At 36.7% G+C, this 14609-nt stretch overlaps 1 protein-coding gene across 6 annotated transcripts in view; it reads left to right on the forward strand.

Annotated features, from left to right (window-relative positions):
• Rundc3b (RUN domain containing 3B) overlaps positions 1–14609 on the forward strand; it is a 146839-nt gene that overhangs the window by 93021 nt on the left and 39209 nt on the right. For all 6 annotated transcript variants that reach the window (XM_045160433.1, XM_045160432.1, XM_045160435.1 and 3 more), the window contains exons 7-8: positions 364–532; positions 12253–12410. In XM_045160433.1, the coding sequence (XP_045016368.1) occupies positions 364–532; positions 12253–12410 (327 nt within the window). The remainder of the gene's footprint in view (positions 1–363; positions 533–12252; positions 12411–14609) is intronic.

Raw genomic sequence — 14609 nt, forward strand, 5'->3', positions numbered from 1 at the left:
TTGAACTCTGTCCTGTCTTGCATCTACAGCCATTAGTATGTACTACTCTTACCAGTACATCTGGAGTTTTCCATTCTCTTCCCTGGAAATCTTTTCTTTCTCCTATGGATGTTCTCCTAGTCTCATGTTAATTCCTTAGATCTCTTTAAGTCTCATGTTAACCATAGCATATCTAGGCTTGTTTTTTTAGCATTCTTTTTTTGTTAAATTTCAAGAAACTCAAGTCCTTATACTATGCCTATAATTATATCTTTACTGTCAAATGTTTTAAGTTTTCTCACCAATAGCTTACAAATACAGGAGTGCTAATTTTAGGAATTAAGTTTGAGAATATTATTTCACTTTTACCTTTAATCTCCCCAGTTCTGACAGTATCAGCAGTGACGAGGAGGAGCTGAGGACTTGGGGAAGCAGTGACAGTGAGAGCAGCACTCCAGAGAACATGGGGCCACCTTTCATCATGGATGAGAACAGCTGGTTCACCAAGTGCAAGAGAGTGAAACAGAAGTATCAACGTACCCTTGAACAGAAGGTATTTACCAGTTGTTAGAATTTATTTCATTTGACACTACTTCTTGCCTTTGGAAAGTCATTGTCCAGACATCATTTAGCTGATTAAAAAAATATATATTGTGGGCTGGAGAGATGGCTTAGTGGTTAAGTATTTGCCTGTGAAGCCTAAGGACCCCGGTTTGAGGCTCGATTCCCCAGGACCCACATTAGCCAGATGCACAAGGGGACGCATGTGTCTATAGTTCATTTGCAGTGGCTGGAGGCCCTGGCGCATCCATTCTCTCCCTCTCTCTCTCCCTCCCTCTCTCTCTTTCTCTCTCTCATCTATCTATCTCTATCTGTCACTCTCAAATAAATAAAAATGAACAAAAAATATTTTTAAAATATTGTATATCCATTAGTACTTCCCTGTTTCTGAATTAGCCTCTTTATTAAAAATGTAGAGCTACAAGATGGCAGATGGGAGGTACTCAGCACTCACCCACTGTCTAACAGAAAGAATCAAAATACTACAGAAGTAAGGCATGGTAGTGTCTGTAATCCCAGCACTCTGGAAAAGATAGACAGATGACAAGTTGGAGGCCAGCCTAGGCTACATAGCAAGTCTCTGCCTGTGGATTTAGCTTGGAGGTAGAGCACTTGCTTTGGCCAATACACTGGGTTAGATTTCTATCACCACAAGCAACAATGACAACAGTAGCAATGAAAATAACTTTGGGAGCACCTACTCTTAGAGGGAAGTGGCAGTGGGAAAGCACTGAAGTTCAGTAGCATGCACACAGACTTGGAGAAACCCAGAGATTTTGCTAGTGGAACACAGAGTAAGAGCTCACCTGCACGGAAAGGTAAGAGACTAGTGAAAATAGTTGACAAGGACTCAGACCTGTGCAGAAGTCAAATCTACACAGATAGTGAGGCTGGAGAATTTCTCTGTATGTTCCAGCACATATTCAGAGAACTATCTTGAGAAGGTCTTGTCTGTACATGCTACTCTGAGTATCAACATCCCCTGCATTTCCCTGTCTCCATTAACTGGCAGCAAACATGGCTACACTGACTTCACCAGTGCCCACTTTGAGACCTAGTTTGGTTCTCCAAGAGAGGCTGTGAACAAACCCACTGAAAAGTCTATTCAAAGGGAAACCAGTCTGTGACATGTGAGAGAACTGTAGATATTTCCCCTTTAAGACTGCCATCCAATTCTTACAGCAGCCATCGTGAAATACCAGCATCCATGGCGGTTGAGTTTAGGTGTTCCATTGCTCTCTCCAGACCTGCTGCTGACAGTTTCAAAGCCCATAACTTCTCACTACCCACTGAGTGGGCATCACAAATCGTGCAGAGGCTCTGCTACACTGCAGCAGCTGTCATCTTCCACGCTGGGAGTGTGGGGAGCCAGTGTCTTGGAAATAAGTCTAATGGATCAGCTCTGTGTTCTGCCCTAGCTCATACTCAAGAGCAAGGTAGATGAGAGGGATTCCTGATGGGTATAATAACCTGCCTAGGAACAGAAAGGAAAGAAGAAAGGACTGAAAAGGCCTCAGCTTTTGCTTTCTCCAAGAGGCAGTTTTCTAAGATGACATGGAAAGAAGCTCTGCAGAGATTGTGAACATCTACTTTTATCCACACTGCTGATTTTCTTACTAAAGAAAACATTAATTTTAATGTAAGAATTTTATTTATTTATATTTTGTGCGTGTGTGTTTCCTCCCTTCTTGTCTTCTCTTTTTTTCAACCAAAAAGAAAACCTTTCCATTTATAATTTTCCTTCATTTACATAATGCATTTTGACTATATTCCCTCTGTTATCTTCTTTTCTCCCAAACCCATCCTCATTCACTGAACCCCTTTTTCTAACTAGTCCCTGTTGTACTTTTTTACCTTTATTGACAAGTTCCATAAATACAGACAATATACCATGATCAAAATCCCCATCCTATAACCCCTCCTTTTCTCCCACCTAAGTACCCCTCCACTGAATCCCTTCCTCTTTCTAACTGGTCTATTTTCTATTTTTGATGTTCTCATGTTTTTCCCTCCTGTTATGCAGATTCTTGTATAGGGAGCATCAGCCACTATGAGATCATGAAAATCAAGGCCAATTTGTGTCTAGAAAATAGCATAGCAAAGCACTCCTCCCCTTTCCTTTGGCTCTTACATTCTTTCTGCCACTTCTCCTTCAGTGGTCCTTGAGCCTTGGAGGGTGTGATAGAGATGTCTCAGTTAATGCTGAACACTCCATTGTCACTTCTTAGCACTCTGGTGAGTGTTGAGTCTACCCAACGATCACCACCATCTGAAGAGGGAAGCTTCTTTAACCAAAAGTGAGAGTAATATTTATACGTGGGCATAAACGTAAGTTTTTAGAGATCAGTTTGGTAGACATAATATATCCAATTAGCCAAATTACAGTAGCAGTTCCCCCTAGGTTTTATGACCTCCCCAGCCAGAGGCTATTTATTATGTTTTCAGTACTAGGCAGAAATTGCTTCCCATGGAACGGGACTTAAAGCTTTTACATCCACTTCTGGTTAAGACCAGCAATGACTTTTCTTCCCCAACAGGCTACATAGGGTTTTTCCAACTTTATGACAGCTAATCAACAGGAAGGAAGGTTCCAGCTCAGCTCCAGCTTGATTTCTCAGTGACATGTGCCAAAACGTGTGGAGTTTTCAACAATAGGATCTTAATATCTAGTTTGGTGGGCAACCAAGAGCCTTGGGTATAACCTGCAATATTTTGGGAGCATCAGGAACCTCCCTAGCCAACAACTCCCTGGAAAGTATCCCACCCCTGGTACTGAAAGTTTTCTAATAACAATCTGTGGCTTCTAGGTACAACATACTCTCCTCCCCAGAATATAACTGCCCAAACTCCCCCTTTTTATCCTGTCCTATTAGCTAGCAATGAAGTAGGTTTCCATATGGTGTATTTGTGACATCTTAAATTTGTTTTTTGAGTTAGGGTCTCACTCTGGCTCAGGGTGACCTGGAATTCATTATGTAGTGTCAGGTGTCCTTGAACTCTTGGCGATCCTCCTACCTCTGCCTCCTGAATGCTGGGATTAAAGGCGTGTACCACCACGCCCGGCTGTGACATCTTAAATTTTGATTGACCCTTCTCCCATCCCCTCCTCATTTCCATCTTCTCCCTGATCTCACTTATACCATTTCACCCCCAGTATTCTGTACCCTTGCTTTTGTATCTACTACGCCTTTTCATTTAAAAAAAAAAAAATTCACTTTCTAGGACTAGGAAGATGGCTCAGTGGTTCCATTCATAGCCATTATGTAAAAGATGGGCTTATCCATACATGACTATAATGCACTGAGGGGGACCAAGATAGGAAGATTACGAGGGATCTCTGGTCAACTAGTATACCTAAATGTTAGGGAACACCAATTTCAGTGAGAGACTGTCTCAGGGAAATAAAGCAGAAGAAAATAGAAAAGGACACCTGACATCTTCCTCTAGCTTCCTCATGCATGCATACAGGTACACTAACACCACACATACTACATACATTCTCCTCAAAAAGTTTCAATTCTTGCCTTTCTCGTGCTTTTCCTTTCTTTTTTAATATTTAACTTTTTGTTCTTTTTTTCTTCTTTTTTGTGTTCTTTTCAGATTTTATTTTGTTATTATCATATAGCTTTTTAATTTATCTGGTATAACTTGCCCTCCATCATTTCTGTTGATTGGGAGATTGTGTTTGTTGTTGACTTTCTTTGTTTTTACTTTGTATTTTTATCTTGTTTGCTTATACTCATTGTTTTTGTTGTTGTTTTCCATTTTCTCTGTTTTGAGCACATTTGCTGGATATTTTATTGCAGACTAGCTAAAGGAAATCATATATTAGCGTATCTAAAACTCAATGCAATTTCAATCTTGATAGAAACTTAGAGAATATAGAATACAGAAGTCCACAGCTTCTATATTCTAGCTCCAAGTAGACATGGCTGAGGGAGCTCAAGACCCATATATGGAATTCCTGGATGCTCATTCTTATAGCAACAGTAGATAGAGAGAGAGAGAAATAACACAAATATTGTAGACACTGCATCTACAACAGGCATCCACACAAATGGTCCACGTATACCATGTTCAGACTATACATTGCTGAGGAATAATCACAAAGTACAGTTGATTTTTTTTTCTGTATATATAATACCTTTAGACCCACCAAAGGAAGACTACTTTTCCCAGGCCTCTAGAAAAAGCAGGTCTCTTAGACTCTGAAGTAGTTACATGTGTCATAACCCACTTATAGCAAAGAAGCCACAGGGTAACAACACTGTAAATTCTAGTTGAAATTGAACTCAGTACTGCACAATAAGTCAACAACTAAGGGAAGATACTGCTTAATAAGGTCACACAAAAGTTGTGTTATCTAGCTTTTTATAACTAACTGTGACAAAAGACTTGATCTAGAGAATAATTTAAAGAAGGTGGCTTATTTTGGTTCACAGTTTAATAGGTTTCAGTCAGTACATTGTTAGCTGGATCCATTACTTTTAGTAGTGTGGTGAGATGGAACAGTATTGCATGAGAATGTGGTAAATGAGGCTGCTCACCTTATGGTGATCAGGAAACCAGGAAAGTAAAAGGGCTCAAGGACAAGATACAACCTCCAGGAATATGCACCCACATAGTGACCTACTTCCTCCACCTAAGTCCTGATCAAAGCATGCTATAGGAGTTTCTCAGTGAAGTACATCAATTTATACAATTAATGTGCATTAACAATGATAACAAAAACATCAGGCAAAGTTTTAGGATTAAAATGAGGAATTCTTTTGTCATATATATATATATATATATGATTTTTTATTTTTGGTTTTCTAGGTAGAGTCTCTCTCTAGCCCAGGCTGACCTGGAATTCACTGTGTAGTCTCAGAGTGGCACAGATTTTCTCCTGTCTCTGCCTCCAAATACTGGGATAAAAGGCATGCACTACCACACCCAGATATAATCTATATTTTTAATTTATATATATGAAAATTTATTTCTTGTGAGTAATTTTATTTGTTTATTTAAAGTAATGTTTGCCTAAACACATAGGTGTCTATTTTGTAAAATTATATTATTTTAGCAACTTAGGGAAAGCAGAGTGTATAAGAGAAATATTCACTTCCATTGAATTTGTAACTTTCCCTTTTTTGCCATCTTGTTTTACCCCAACCTCCTTTTTCAAAATTTAGCATTATTATTGTTGAGAGATGCATGGAAATCTCAAGGAAATTAACAGAAGTATTACAACAACACAAATATATTTGGGATAAAGACTGCAGAATAAGCTTACAAATATAAATAATTTCCTATATATAAAAAGCTTCTGTTCAAATATCTAAACATACTGATTATGATAGCTACAAAAAGTTGCATATCTATATGAGTAGATGCTTCAAATCCTGTTTGAGGAGATTTCTGGTGCCAGTAAGGATAACTCAACAGCCTTTTGTTGTAAAAAATTTTTAATGGAATGTAAAATGCAAGTTTTTTTTAAATTTCATGCAGCACTTTCATAAAAACATGTAAAGAGCTGAAAATAAGAGGAATAAGAATAGGAATTAAGGCCAGGCATGGTGGTGCATGCCTTTAATCCCAGCACTCGGGAAGCAGAGGTAGGAGGATTGCGTGAGTTCAAGGCCACCCTGAGACTATATAGTTAATGCCAGGACAGCCTGGACCAGAGTGAGACCCTACCTCAAAAATCCAAAAACAGAATAGGAACTAATACCACTGCAAGCCCCAAGTGTGGGGATGAGTGCATAATTTTTTAACCTTAGGTAGCTGTATTTTAATACTAGTGGGAGAACAGCAAATAAGGCCCGCTACCATTCAAGATAGATAGTATAAAAGAAGCACACCTAAGGTGCAAAATGGTAGAGTAGACAAATTGGTAAATGAACTTTGTCTACATAAAACAACAAAAATGATGGTGAATATGGAATTACAGTTGTGTGCTTGATATTGTTAACAGCTAGCTTTTGCAGAAAGGAGATGGAGAAAGAAATACTGATTGTTGTGCCAACACTTTAGGGTAAACATTCCCATATAATCAGCTTAAAGCTACCAATATGACATTACTTCCTGTAGAATTAGGAAGAGATGCACAGTAAAACACTGTTTTACAGTATTTTGCCAGATAAATGAAATAGAAGTACATAGGTAACAGCAAAGTTATTATAAAAGGTTTCTAGTAGCTTGTTTTTACTCAATTCACTTAATTATATTAATATGACTACTTTTAAAAACAACAGTTGTTAATAATTGACTTAAAAGTTTCTGAAAATAATCACCTTTTGAGAGCCCACAAAAGCTGCTGCTTGCCCACACTAGGAGTTAAAAAAAAAAAGCATAACTAAACACTAACAGTGAAAAGATGGCTGAAGCTAAAACCTTTGGAGGTTTGACTGTCATGTAGGCATTTTGCAATGTACATGCCCATTTGCCAAGTTACTATTTAGGAATTGTACTTAAAAGAACAAATGTAGAATTTTTACCTTCCAAACTAATAATGGAAAAGAAAATAGAGCAAATTTGATTAACGCAATGAAGGGAAACAAACAGGAACGGTAAAAATAGAACAAAAAATAAAGTAGATCCAAATATAACCAAGATTCAATATTACTATAAAAGTAAATAATACTGGTATAATTGCCAGTTACAAATTTATTTTAGTTTAGTTTAGTTTAGTTTATATTTTATTTTATTGGTTTTTCGAGGTGGGGTTTCACTCTAGCCCAGGCTGACCTGGAATTCACTACGAAGTCTCAGGATGGCCTCGAACTCACGGCGATCCTCCTACCTCTGCCTCCCAAGTGTTGGGATTAAAGGTGTGCGCCACCATGCCCAGCCAAATTTAGTTTTTATATTATAAAATTTCACTATACTATTGTTTTTAGAAAGCACAAAATTTAATGATACATGAGAAAGTTAAAACTACCATATAATTATATTAGGCATTTGTTAACCAAAAGAATTCTATATCATTACACATAAATATTAAGAGGGAAAAGTATTATCACAACTAGGCAATTGCCTTTTTTTTTTTTTTTTGACATAAAATCTCAGTTGTAACCTAGACTGGCCTGAATTCACTATGTAATTTAGGCTGGCTTCAAATTTGTAACTGTTTCTCCTTTCCTGGCCTTCTAAGTGCTGGGATTAGAAGCATTATGCCACTATTTCTAGTGAAATTATCTCTTAAAAAGAAACAATTTAGCCTAGAAAGATAACTCAGTGGGTAAAGTGCTTGTCATAGCAACATGAGGACCCAAGTTTGAATCTACAGCATTCACATAGAAATTGAAGGCATGGTGGTACATGGCTTTAATCCCAGATCTGGGAAGGCTGAGGCAGGGAATCCCTGGGGCTCACTGGGTAGTTATTGTAGCTAAATAAGTGAGCTCTAGGTTTAGGAAGACCCTGTCTCAAAGACTAAAATGGAGAGCAACTGAGGAAGACCTCTGATGTCTAACTCTGACCTCCACATGCTTGGATACACATATGTATGTACATCCACAGCACATTCAGGCACCCATACATACATAAACATAGGTGTGCCCACCACACGTACACATGCAAAAAAGAAACAGTTCCCTCAAAATGTCTTATCAATGCTGAATTTACATTGAACAAAAACAAAACTTGTTCTAAAATATATTAAAATGTTAGAATGAATACATGTTATTGGGCTCAGAAGAAGAGTTCTTGCCTAGCATTTATGAGGCTCTAGATTCAGTTCCTTCTACCACAAAATAATTAACAATAATAATAATGGGCTTTCTTTTCAGGCACAAATGGAATAGCTGTGCAATTTTTATGTAACATACATATGTACAAATATCTCAAATGCCAAAGAAATTATATAATTGTGATCACAATACAATGAAGACAGACAAAATGTTTACTGTACCACACACATGCCACTTACTGGAACTAAACAGAACTTCAAATTATACGGGAAAAAGAAATAAGGAAATAGAAAATGAATGAGAGTAAAAATAATGCAAATTAACCATTACAAATTGCAACTTGACAGTATTTGTAGAAAAAAAGAGAAATAGAAATTAATAAAGCCAAAAGCTGATTATTTGCTACAAGTAATGTAAAAAATAAGGCCTTAGAAGTAAGATGTAAATTGGTATTTTAAAATATGAAAAGAAAATGAATGGAGTAACTGTATAAACCCTACAAATACTCATTAGAGAATAGTCTTAAAACTTTTATATCAATGCCTTAGAAAACTGATGGGAAGAATTTTTTAAAATAATACTTATCAAAACTGATGCACTGGCAAACTTTTAAAAACCTGAATAAAGGGGTGAAGAGATGGCTTAGCAGTTAAGGCGCTTGCCTGCAAAGCTGGAGTTTGAGTCCCCATTACCCATGTAAAGCCAGATGCATAAAGTGGCATATGTGTCTGGGGTTTGTTTGTATTAGCTGTAGATCCTGACATGCCCATTCATGTTTTTTCTCCTTGAGAATAAAAATAAAAAAAATATATTTTTTAAATGTTAAAAAAGCTGAATAAGCAATTTAAAATCTACCTTGACCACTAAAAATATCTTCAGACTCATGGTTTTAGAGGTAGATGCTACCAAATATTTTAATGCAGTGATCTCAATTTTATAGTGACTATTACTGACACTGGAAAAACAAGAAATATTCTGTAAATCATGGGCTGGGGAGCTGGCTCAGCAGGCAGTAAATGGCACTTTGCAAACTGTCAGTACAGTTTTAATTACCCAGGACCCATGTGAAGCCAGATGCACAAAGCGGTGCATTTGTCTGGCATGTACATTTTCATTCTCTCTCCCTTTCTATCTTGCTCTCTCTTTCAAATATAATAAATAAAAATGTTTAAAATAAATAAAAACTTTTTAAAAGGGTTGAAGAGATGGCTTGGCAGTCAAGGTGCTTGCCAGCAAAGCCAAAGGATCCAGGTTCATTTCCCCAGTACCTACATAAAGCTGGATACACAAGGTAGCACATACACCAAGAGTTTGTTTGCAGGGGCTAGAGTCCCTGTTGTGCCCATTCTGTCTATCTGCTCTCTTTTTCAAATAAATAAATATTTAAAAAATAAAAATATATTCTGTAAATCAAATGAATACAGTATAGTACTGATATTGATATAAAGTCATGTGCATATAATATAAGGTAGGAATATAATTACTATAAAGCATATAAACTAAAGAGCAATTAGACACTGTCTGGTTATGTGAAGATATGTGTGGCCTATGCATACATCTCCTAGGAACTCTTCTTACATGTGTATACCAGAAGACATGATACTGAGTTAAAGCATTATTGCTTTTATCAATTAAAAACATAATAGTCCAGTTTGGAGAGAGACTAAACTGTAATAGTCACATAATGCAATAATATACAGAGAAAAAGGGCTTGTTAAACTCATCAATGTAAGAGAATAAGCAAGTTTGAAAAGCATACAGACAAAACTTAGGGAAACTAAACAATTGATTGTTAAGACAACATACATTTGTAATAGAAACCAGGAAGAAAAGATGATAAAAATATCTCAAAATAATGCTATTCCTGCAAAAAAGGCACAAAATTATAAAGAACAGCATTTTACTGGCTCATAAGGTGGTAGTAATTAATCAAGATACTAGGTATTCTTCAATTGCTGATGTTTGAAAATATTCAATGTTTATATACAGAAATGTTCCATTTATAAAAAATTTTACTTTTTCCAGGCGTGGTGGCGCACGCCTTTAATCCCAGCACTTGGGAGGCAGAGGTAGGAGGATCACCACAAATTCGAGGCCACCTTGAGACTCCATAGTGAATTCCAGGTCAGCCTGGGCTAGAATAAGACCCTACCTCGAAAAAACAGAATAAATAAATAAATAAATTTAAGTGTTGAGATTCTAATTTGAACAACATTAACATGAGAATTATCAAGGAAAGTGTGAAACACAGTCATAAAGGCAGAATAATACTTGCCATTATGAACAGGTATTATAAAGCTAAAAGAGATGAAGCAGTTTATCAATGATATAAATAGGATATGTTGTACTGGGATAAAAGGTGAAACTATCATGGAGGTTAAGTAACTTGCATAGGAACCTGTAGTTAACAAGTGGTAAAATCACAAGGTAGTCCCTAAGCCCTGTGCAATAAAAATGTTATACTGCTTCTTACTGATATTTTAAGACTAAAATGTTAATATCGTCATGTTTTTGAAAGTAATTATATAGAGGAAGCTTTCCAAATTGGGTCTGGGCTTTGAAAAACTATGCATTTACTACAGTTGCATAGCTTAGAAATCAGTCATGTTTTTAGGCTGGGGAAATATCTCAGCAGTTAAAGGTGTTACTTGCAAAGCCTGCCAAACCAGGTTTGATTCCCCAGTACCCACATAAAGCCAGATGTACAAAGTAGTGTGCATGCTTGGGGTTCGTTTACAGTGGCAGGAGCTCCTGGGACGGCCATTCTCATTCTTTCTCTTATAAATAAATACATTAATATATAAGTAAGTAAAGATTTTAATAGAAATTAACAGTGCTTTAACCAAGTTTTGCCTTACTTTATAATTCAAATTTGTCTTAATTTGAAATATCTCAAGCTTAAAGAAACAGCTTTGCTGGCTGGAGAGATAACTCAGTTGCTGAGGTGTTTGGCTTGCAAACATGAACTGAATTTGATCCCCATGATTCACAGTGATGTAGGCTTATAATTCCACTGCTGGAGAGGTGGAGTCATGTGGATTCCTGGGGCTTGCTGGACAGCAAGTAGAACATAATTGGGAAGCTCCAGGCTACTGAGATGCCCTTTCTCAAAAAAAGTAGCCATCCCTGATATTGTTCTCTTGCCTCCACCTTCACACATTTGCAACCCCCCCCACACACACGTGCTCCTACATAAATATATTTGCACTCATACACATGAAGAAACACCACAAAATTATCTTTAACCAGTAGTGGTATGACATGCCTATAAACCCAGCACTCTGGAGTAGGGAGACAGAGGTAGGAGGACAGAGTTCAAAGCCAGCTTGAGCTATATACCTAGATTCTTATCTAAAAATAATAGACAAAATATCTTAAAGAATGAAGAACATTAAAGAATAACCACTGAGAGTGGCCAAGTGAAGAATAAAGTGGTTCCTTCCTTGGTTGAAAAGGAGGAAATTCATGGAAAGTTGTTGATGAATGAATAAGATGATCTGGACACAGGTGTTCACCTCTGGTGTACATGTTGAGTCCAAAAATTTGGAAGCATTGAATTACTCACTTTCTATAGAGTTACATTGTATGTTAACTATATCTTAATAAAGTTGTCATTAAAACAAAAGAATGGAAAGTAAATTTATATATTCAATTAAAACTACTCTTTATTAATTTATCAGTAATACTTTGAAATTGTTTCATTCTACTTAAGCCCTTCAGCATTTATTTTTATTTTATTTTATTTTATTTTATTTTATTTTATTTTATTTTATTTTATTTTATTTGTATTTACTTATTTATTTGACAGAGAAAGAGGGAGAGAGGGGGAATGGGCGCACCAGGGCCTCTAGCCACTGCAAACAAAGTCCAGATGCTTGCACCTCCTTGTGCATCTTGCTTATGTGGGTCCTGGGGAATCAAACGTGGGGCCTTTGGCTTTGCAGGCAAACACCTTAATTGCTAAGCCCCAACATTTGTTTTTAATACATCTCCTAAAAGTTTTGCAGTAGCTGTTATCTTCATGACATTGTATTTCCAGGGTTACCTTGAAGAACTCTTACGACTTCGAGAGAATCAACTATCTGAATCTGTCTCTCAGAATAAAATACTTCTTCAAAGGATGGAAGATTCCGAAGTGGCCCACAAACTGGAGAAAGAACAGTTAGAATATATCATCGTGGAGCTTCAAGATCAGCTGTAAGTGAGATCCTGTCATAAAAATGTTGACAGTGTATAATCATCAAGGCAAAATATGCTTCACTACAGTATTCAAATGCTATTAATTTTCTTGTACTTTAAAATTTTAATTTTGGCCAGGCATAGTGGTGCATGCCTTTAATCTCAGCACTAGGGAGGTAGAGGTAGGAGGACAATGAGCTCAAAGCCACCTTGAGCCTACATTGTGAATTCCATGTCAGCCTAGGCTAGAGTGAGCCAGACCCTACCTTGAAAAACCAATTTTTTTAAAATTTTTTTTGCTCATTTTTATTTATTTATTTGAGAGTGACAGACACAGAGAGAAAGACACATAGAGGGAGAAGGAGAGAATGGGCATGCCAGAGCTTCCAGCCACTGCAAATGAACTCCAGACATGTGCGCCCCTTATGCATCTGGCTAATGTGGGACCTGGGGAACCGAGCCTCGAACTGGGGTCCTTAGGCTTCACAGGCAAGCGCTTAACCGCTAAGCCACCTCTCCAGCCCTGAAAAACCAATTTTTAAAAAAAATTTTGTCTTTATTACAAAATTAATCTGTGTTTATTGTAGAAACATTAAAAATTACAAGAAAAAAATAAAAATTTCCTTTAGCTCTATTATTCAATAAATATCCTTCTAAACATATATGTTTAATTTTTTAAGTCCTCATTTTTGTTTTGGTTTTGCAGTGTTAAGCATCAGACCCAGAGCCTTACATATACTAAGATTATTCTGCCACTAAGCCACATCCTAAACTATTGATAGACTGATCAAGTGAAAAAAAAAAAGCTATTATCAGTGTTAGTACAGATATTATGAATAAAAACTGTTGCAAGGCTGTGCCATAACATCACAGTGAGCAATATAATGAACTCTGCTTTTTTGTATCGAGATATTTTTGGATAATAAAAGCTGCATACATTAAGGTACATTTTGGTACAAGAAGCTCCCTAACTTTCCACAGTTCAAAGCATTTATATTAGTCACACTATTTTGTCACATGTCCTTTTATTAATTTATTTTTATATTGGAAACCTCCATACATTAGTGTTTATTTTTATGGGGTGACTTTTTAAATGATTCATTTTGAAATATTTTCAGGCTTCTAGAAAACTTACAATGGTACATAGAATTTCCATATTTCCTTTCATGATTCACTAGTTTTTAAAAAAAAATTATTAACATTTTCCATGATTATAAAATATATCCCATGGTAATTCCCTCCCTCCCCACCCCCACACTTTCCCATTTGAAATTCCATTCTCCATCATATTACCTCCCCATGATTCACTAGCTTTTAAATTTTGTTTATTGGGCTGAAGAGATGACTTCGCAGTTAAGCACTTGCTTGTGAAGCTTAAGGACCCTGGTTCAAGGCTTGATTTCCCAAGGACCCACATTAGCCAGATGCACAAGGGGGCACACTTGTCTGGAGTTCATTTGTAGTGGCTAGAGGCCCTGGCGTTCCCATTCTCCCCCCCTCTCTCTCTCTTCCTCTTTCTCTCTCTGTTGTTCTCAAATAAATAAAATAAACAATTTAAATTTTATTTATTTTGCTTTGTAATTCTCCCCACATATATGCATACATACTTTTAACCACTTGAGATGTTGGATACATCATACCTCTTTACACCTTAAACTCCTTAAGTGTGTCTTTCTTAGAACAAGATCTTTACTTCTATAATCAGTGTTCAGTGATTATTTTAGAAGTTTAAATTCATTAGAAACTTTTGTATATACCCATATCGACTAGAACAGGTATGTGGGGGTTTGAATGTAAAATGTCCCCCATCACTTCATGTGTTTTTGATTAAGCCTTATAGTTAATCCCTAGTTGGTGGATCTTTGCTTGAAAAGGTCTGTTAGTGGGCCTTGAGGCTTTATAGAATAGTCATGACTCAGCTCACTCTCTTTATTTTTTCACTGTTGTGACAAGATGTGATGCCCAGCCATGCTTTCTCTTCTATGTTAAAACTTCCCCTCAGAACTCAATAAGCCAAAGTAACCCCTTTCCATCTGCAAGTTCTGGTCAGCTGTTTTCTCCCAGCAATGAGAAGGTCACTAATGGAGAAGATTGATGCTAAAACTTGGGCTGGTGCTGTGATAAACCTGATCATGTGGTTCTTAGATGTTTGTAACTAGTTAAAAGAGGAACATGGAAGTTTTTGGAACTATGGACTAGAGAATCTTTATATTACTA

Source organism: Jaculus jaculus, chromosome 10 (assembly GCF_020740685.1).
Source record: "Jaculus jaculus isolate mJacJac1 chromosome 10, mJacJac1.mat.Y.cur, whole genome shotgun sequence".
Lineage (NCBI taxonomy): Eukaryota > Metazoa > Chordata > Mammalia > Rodentia > Dipodidae > Jaculus > Jaculus jaculus.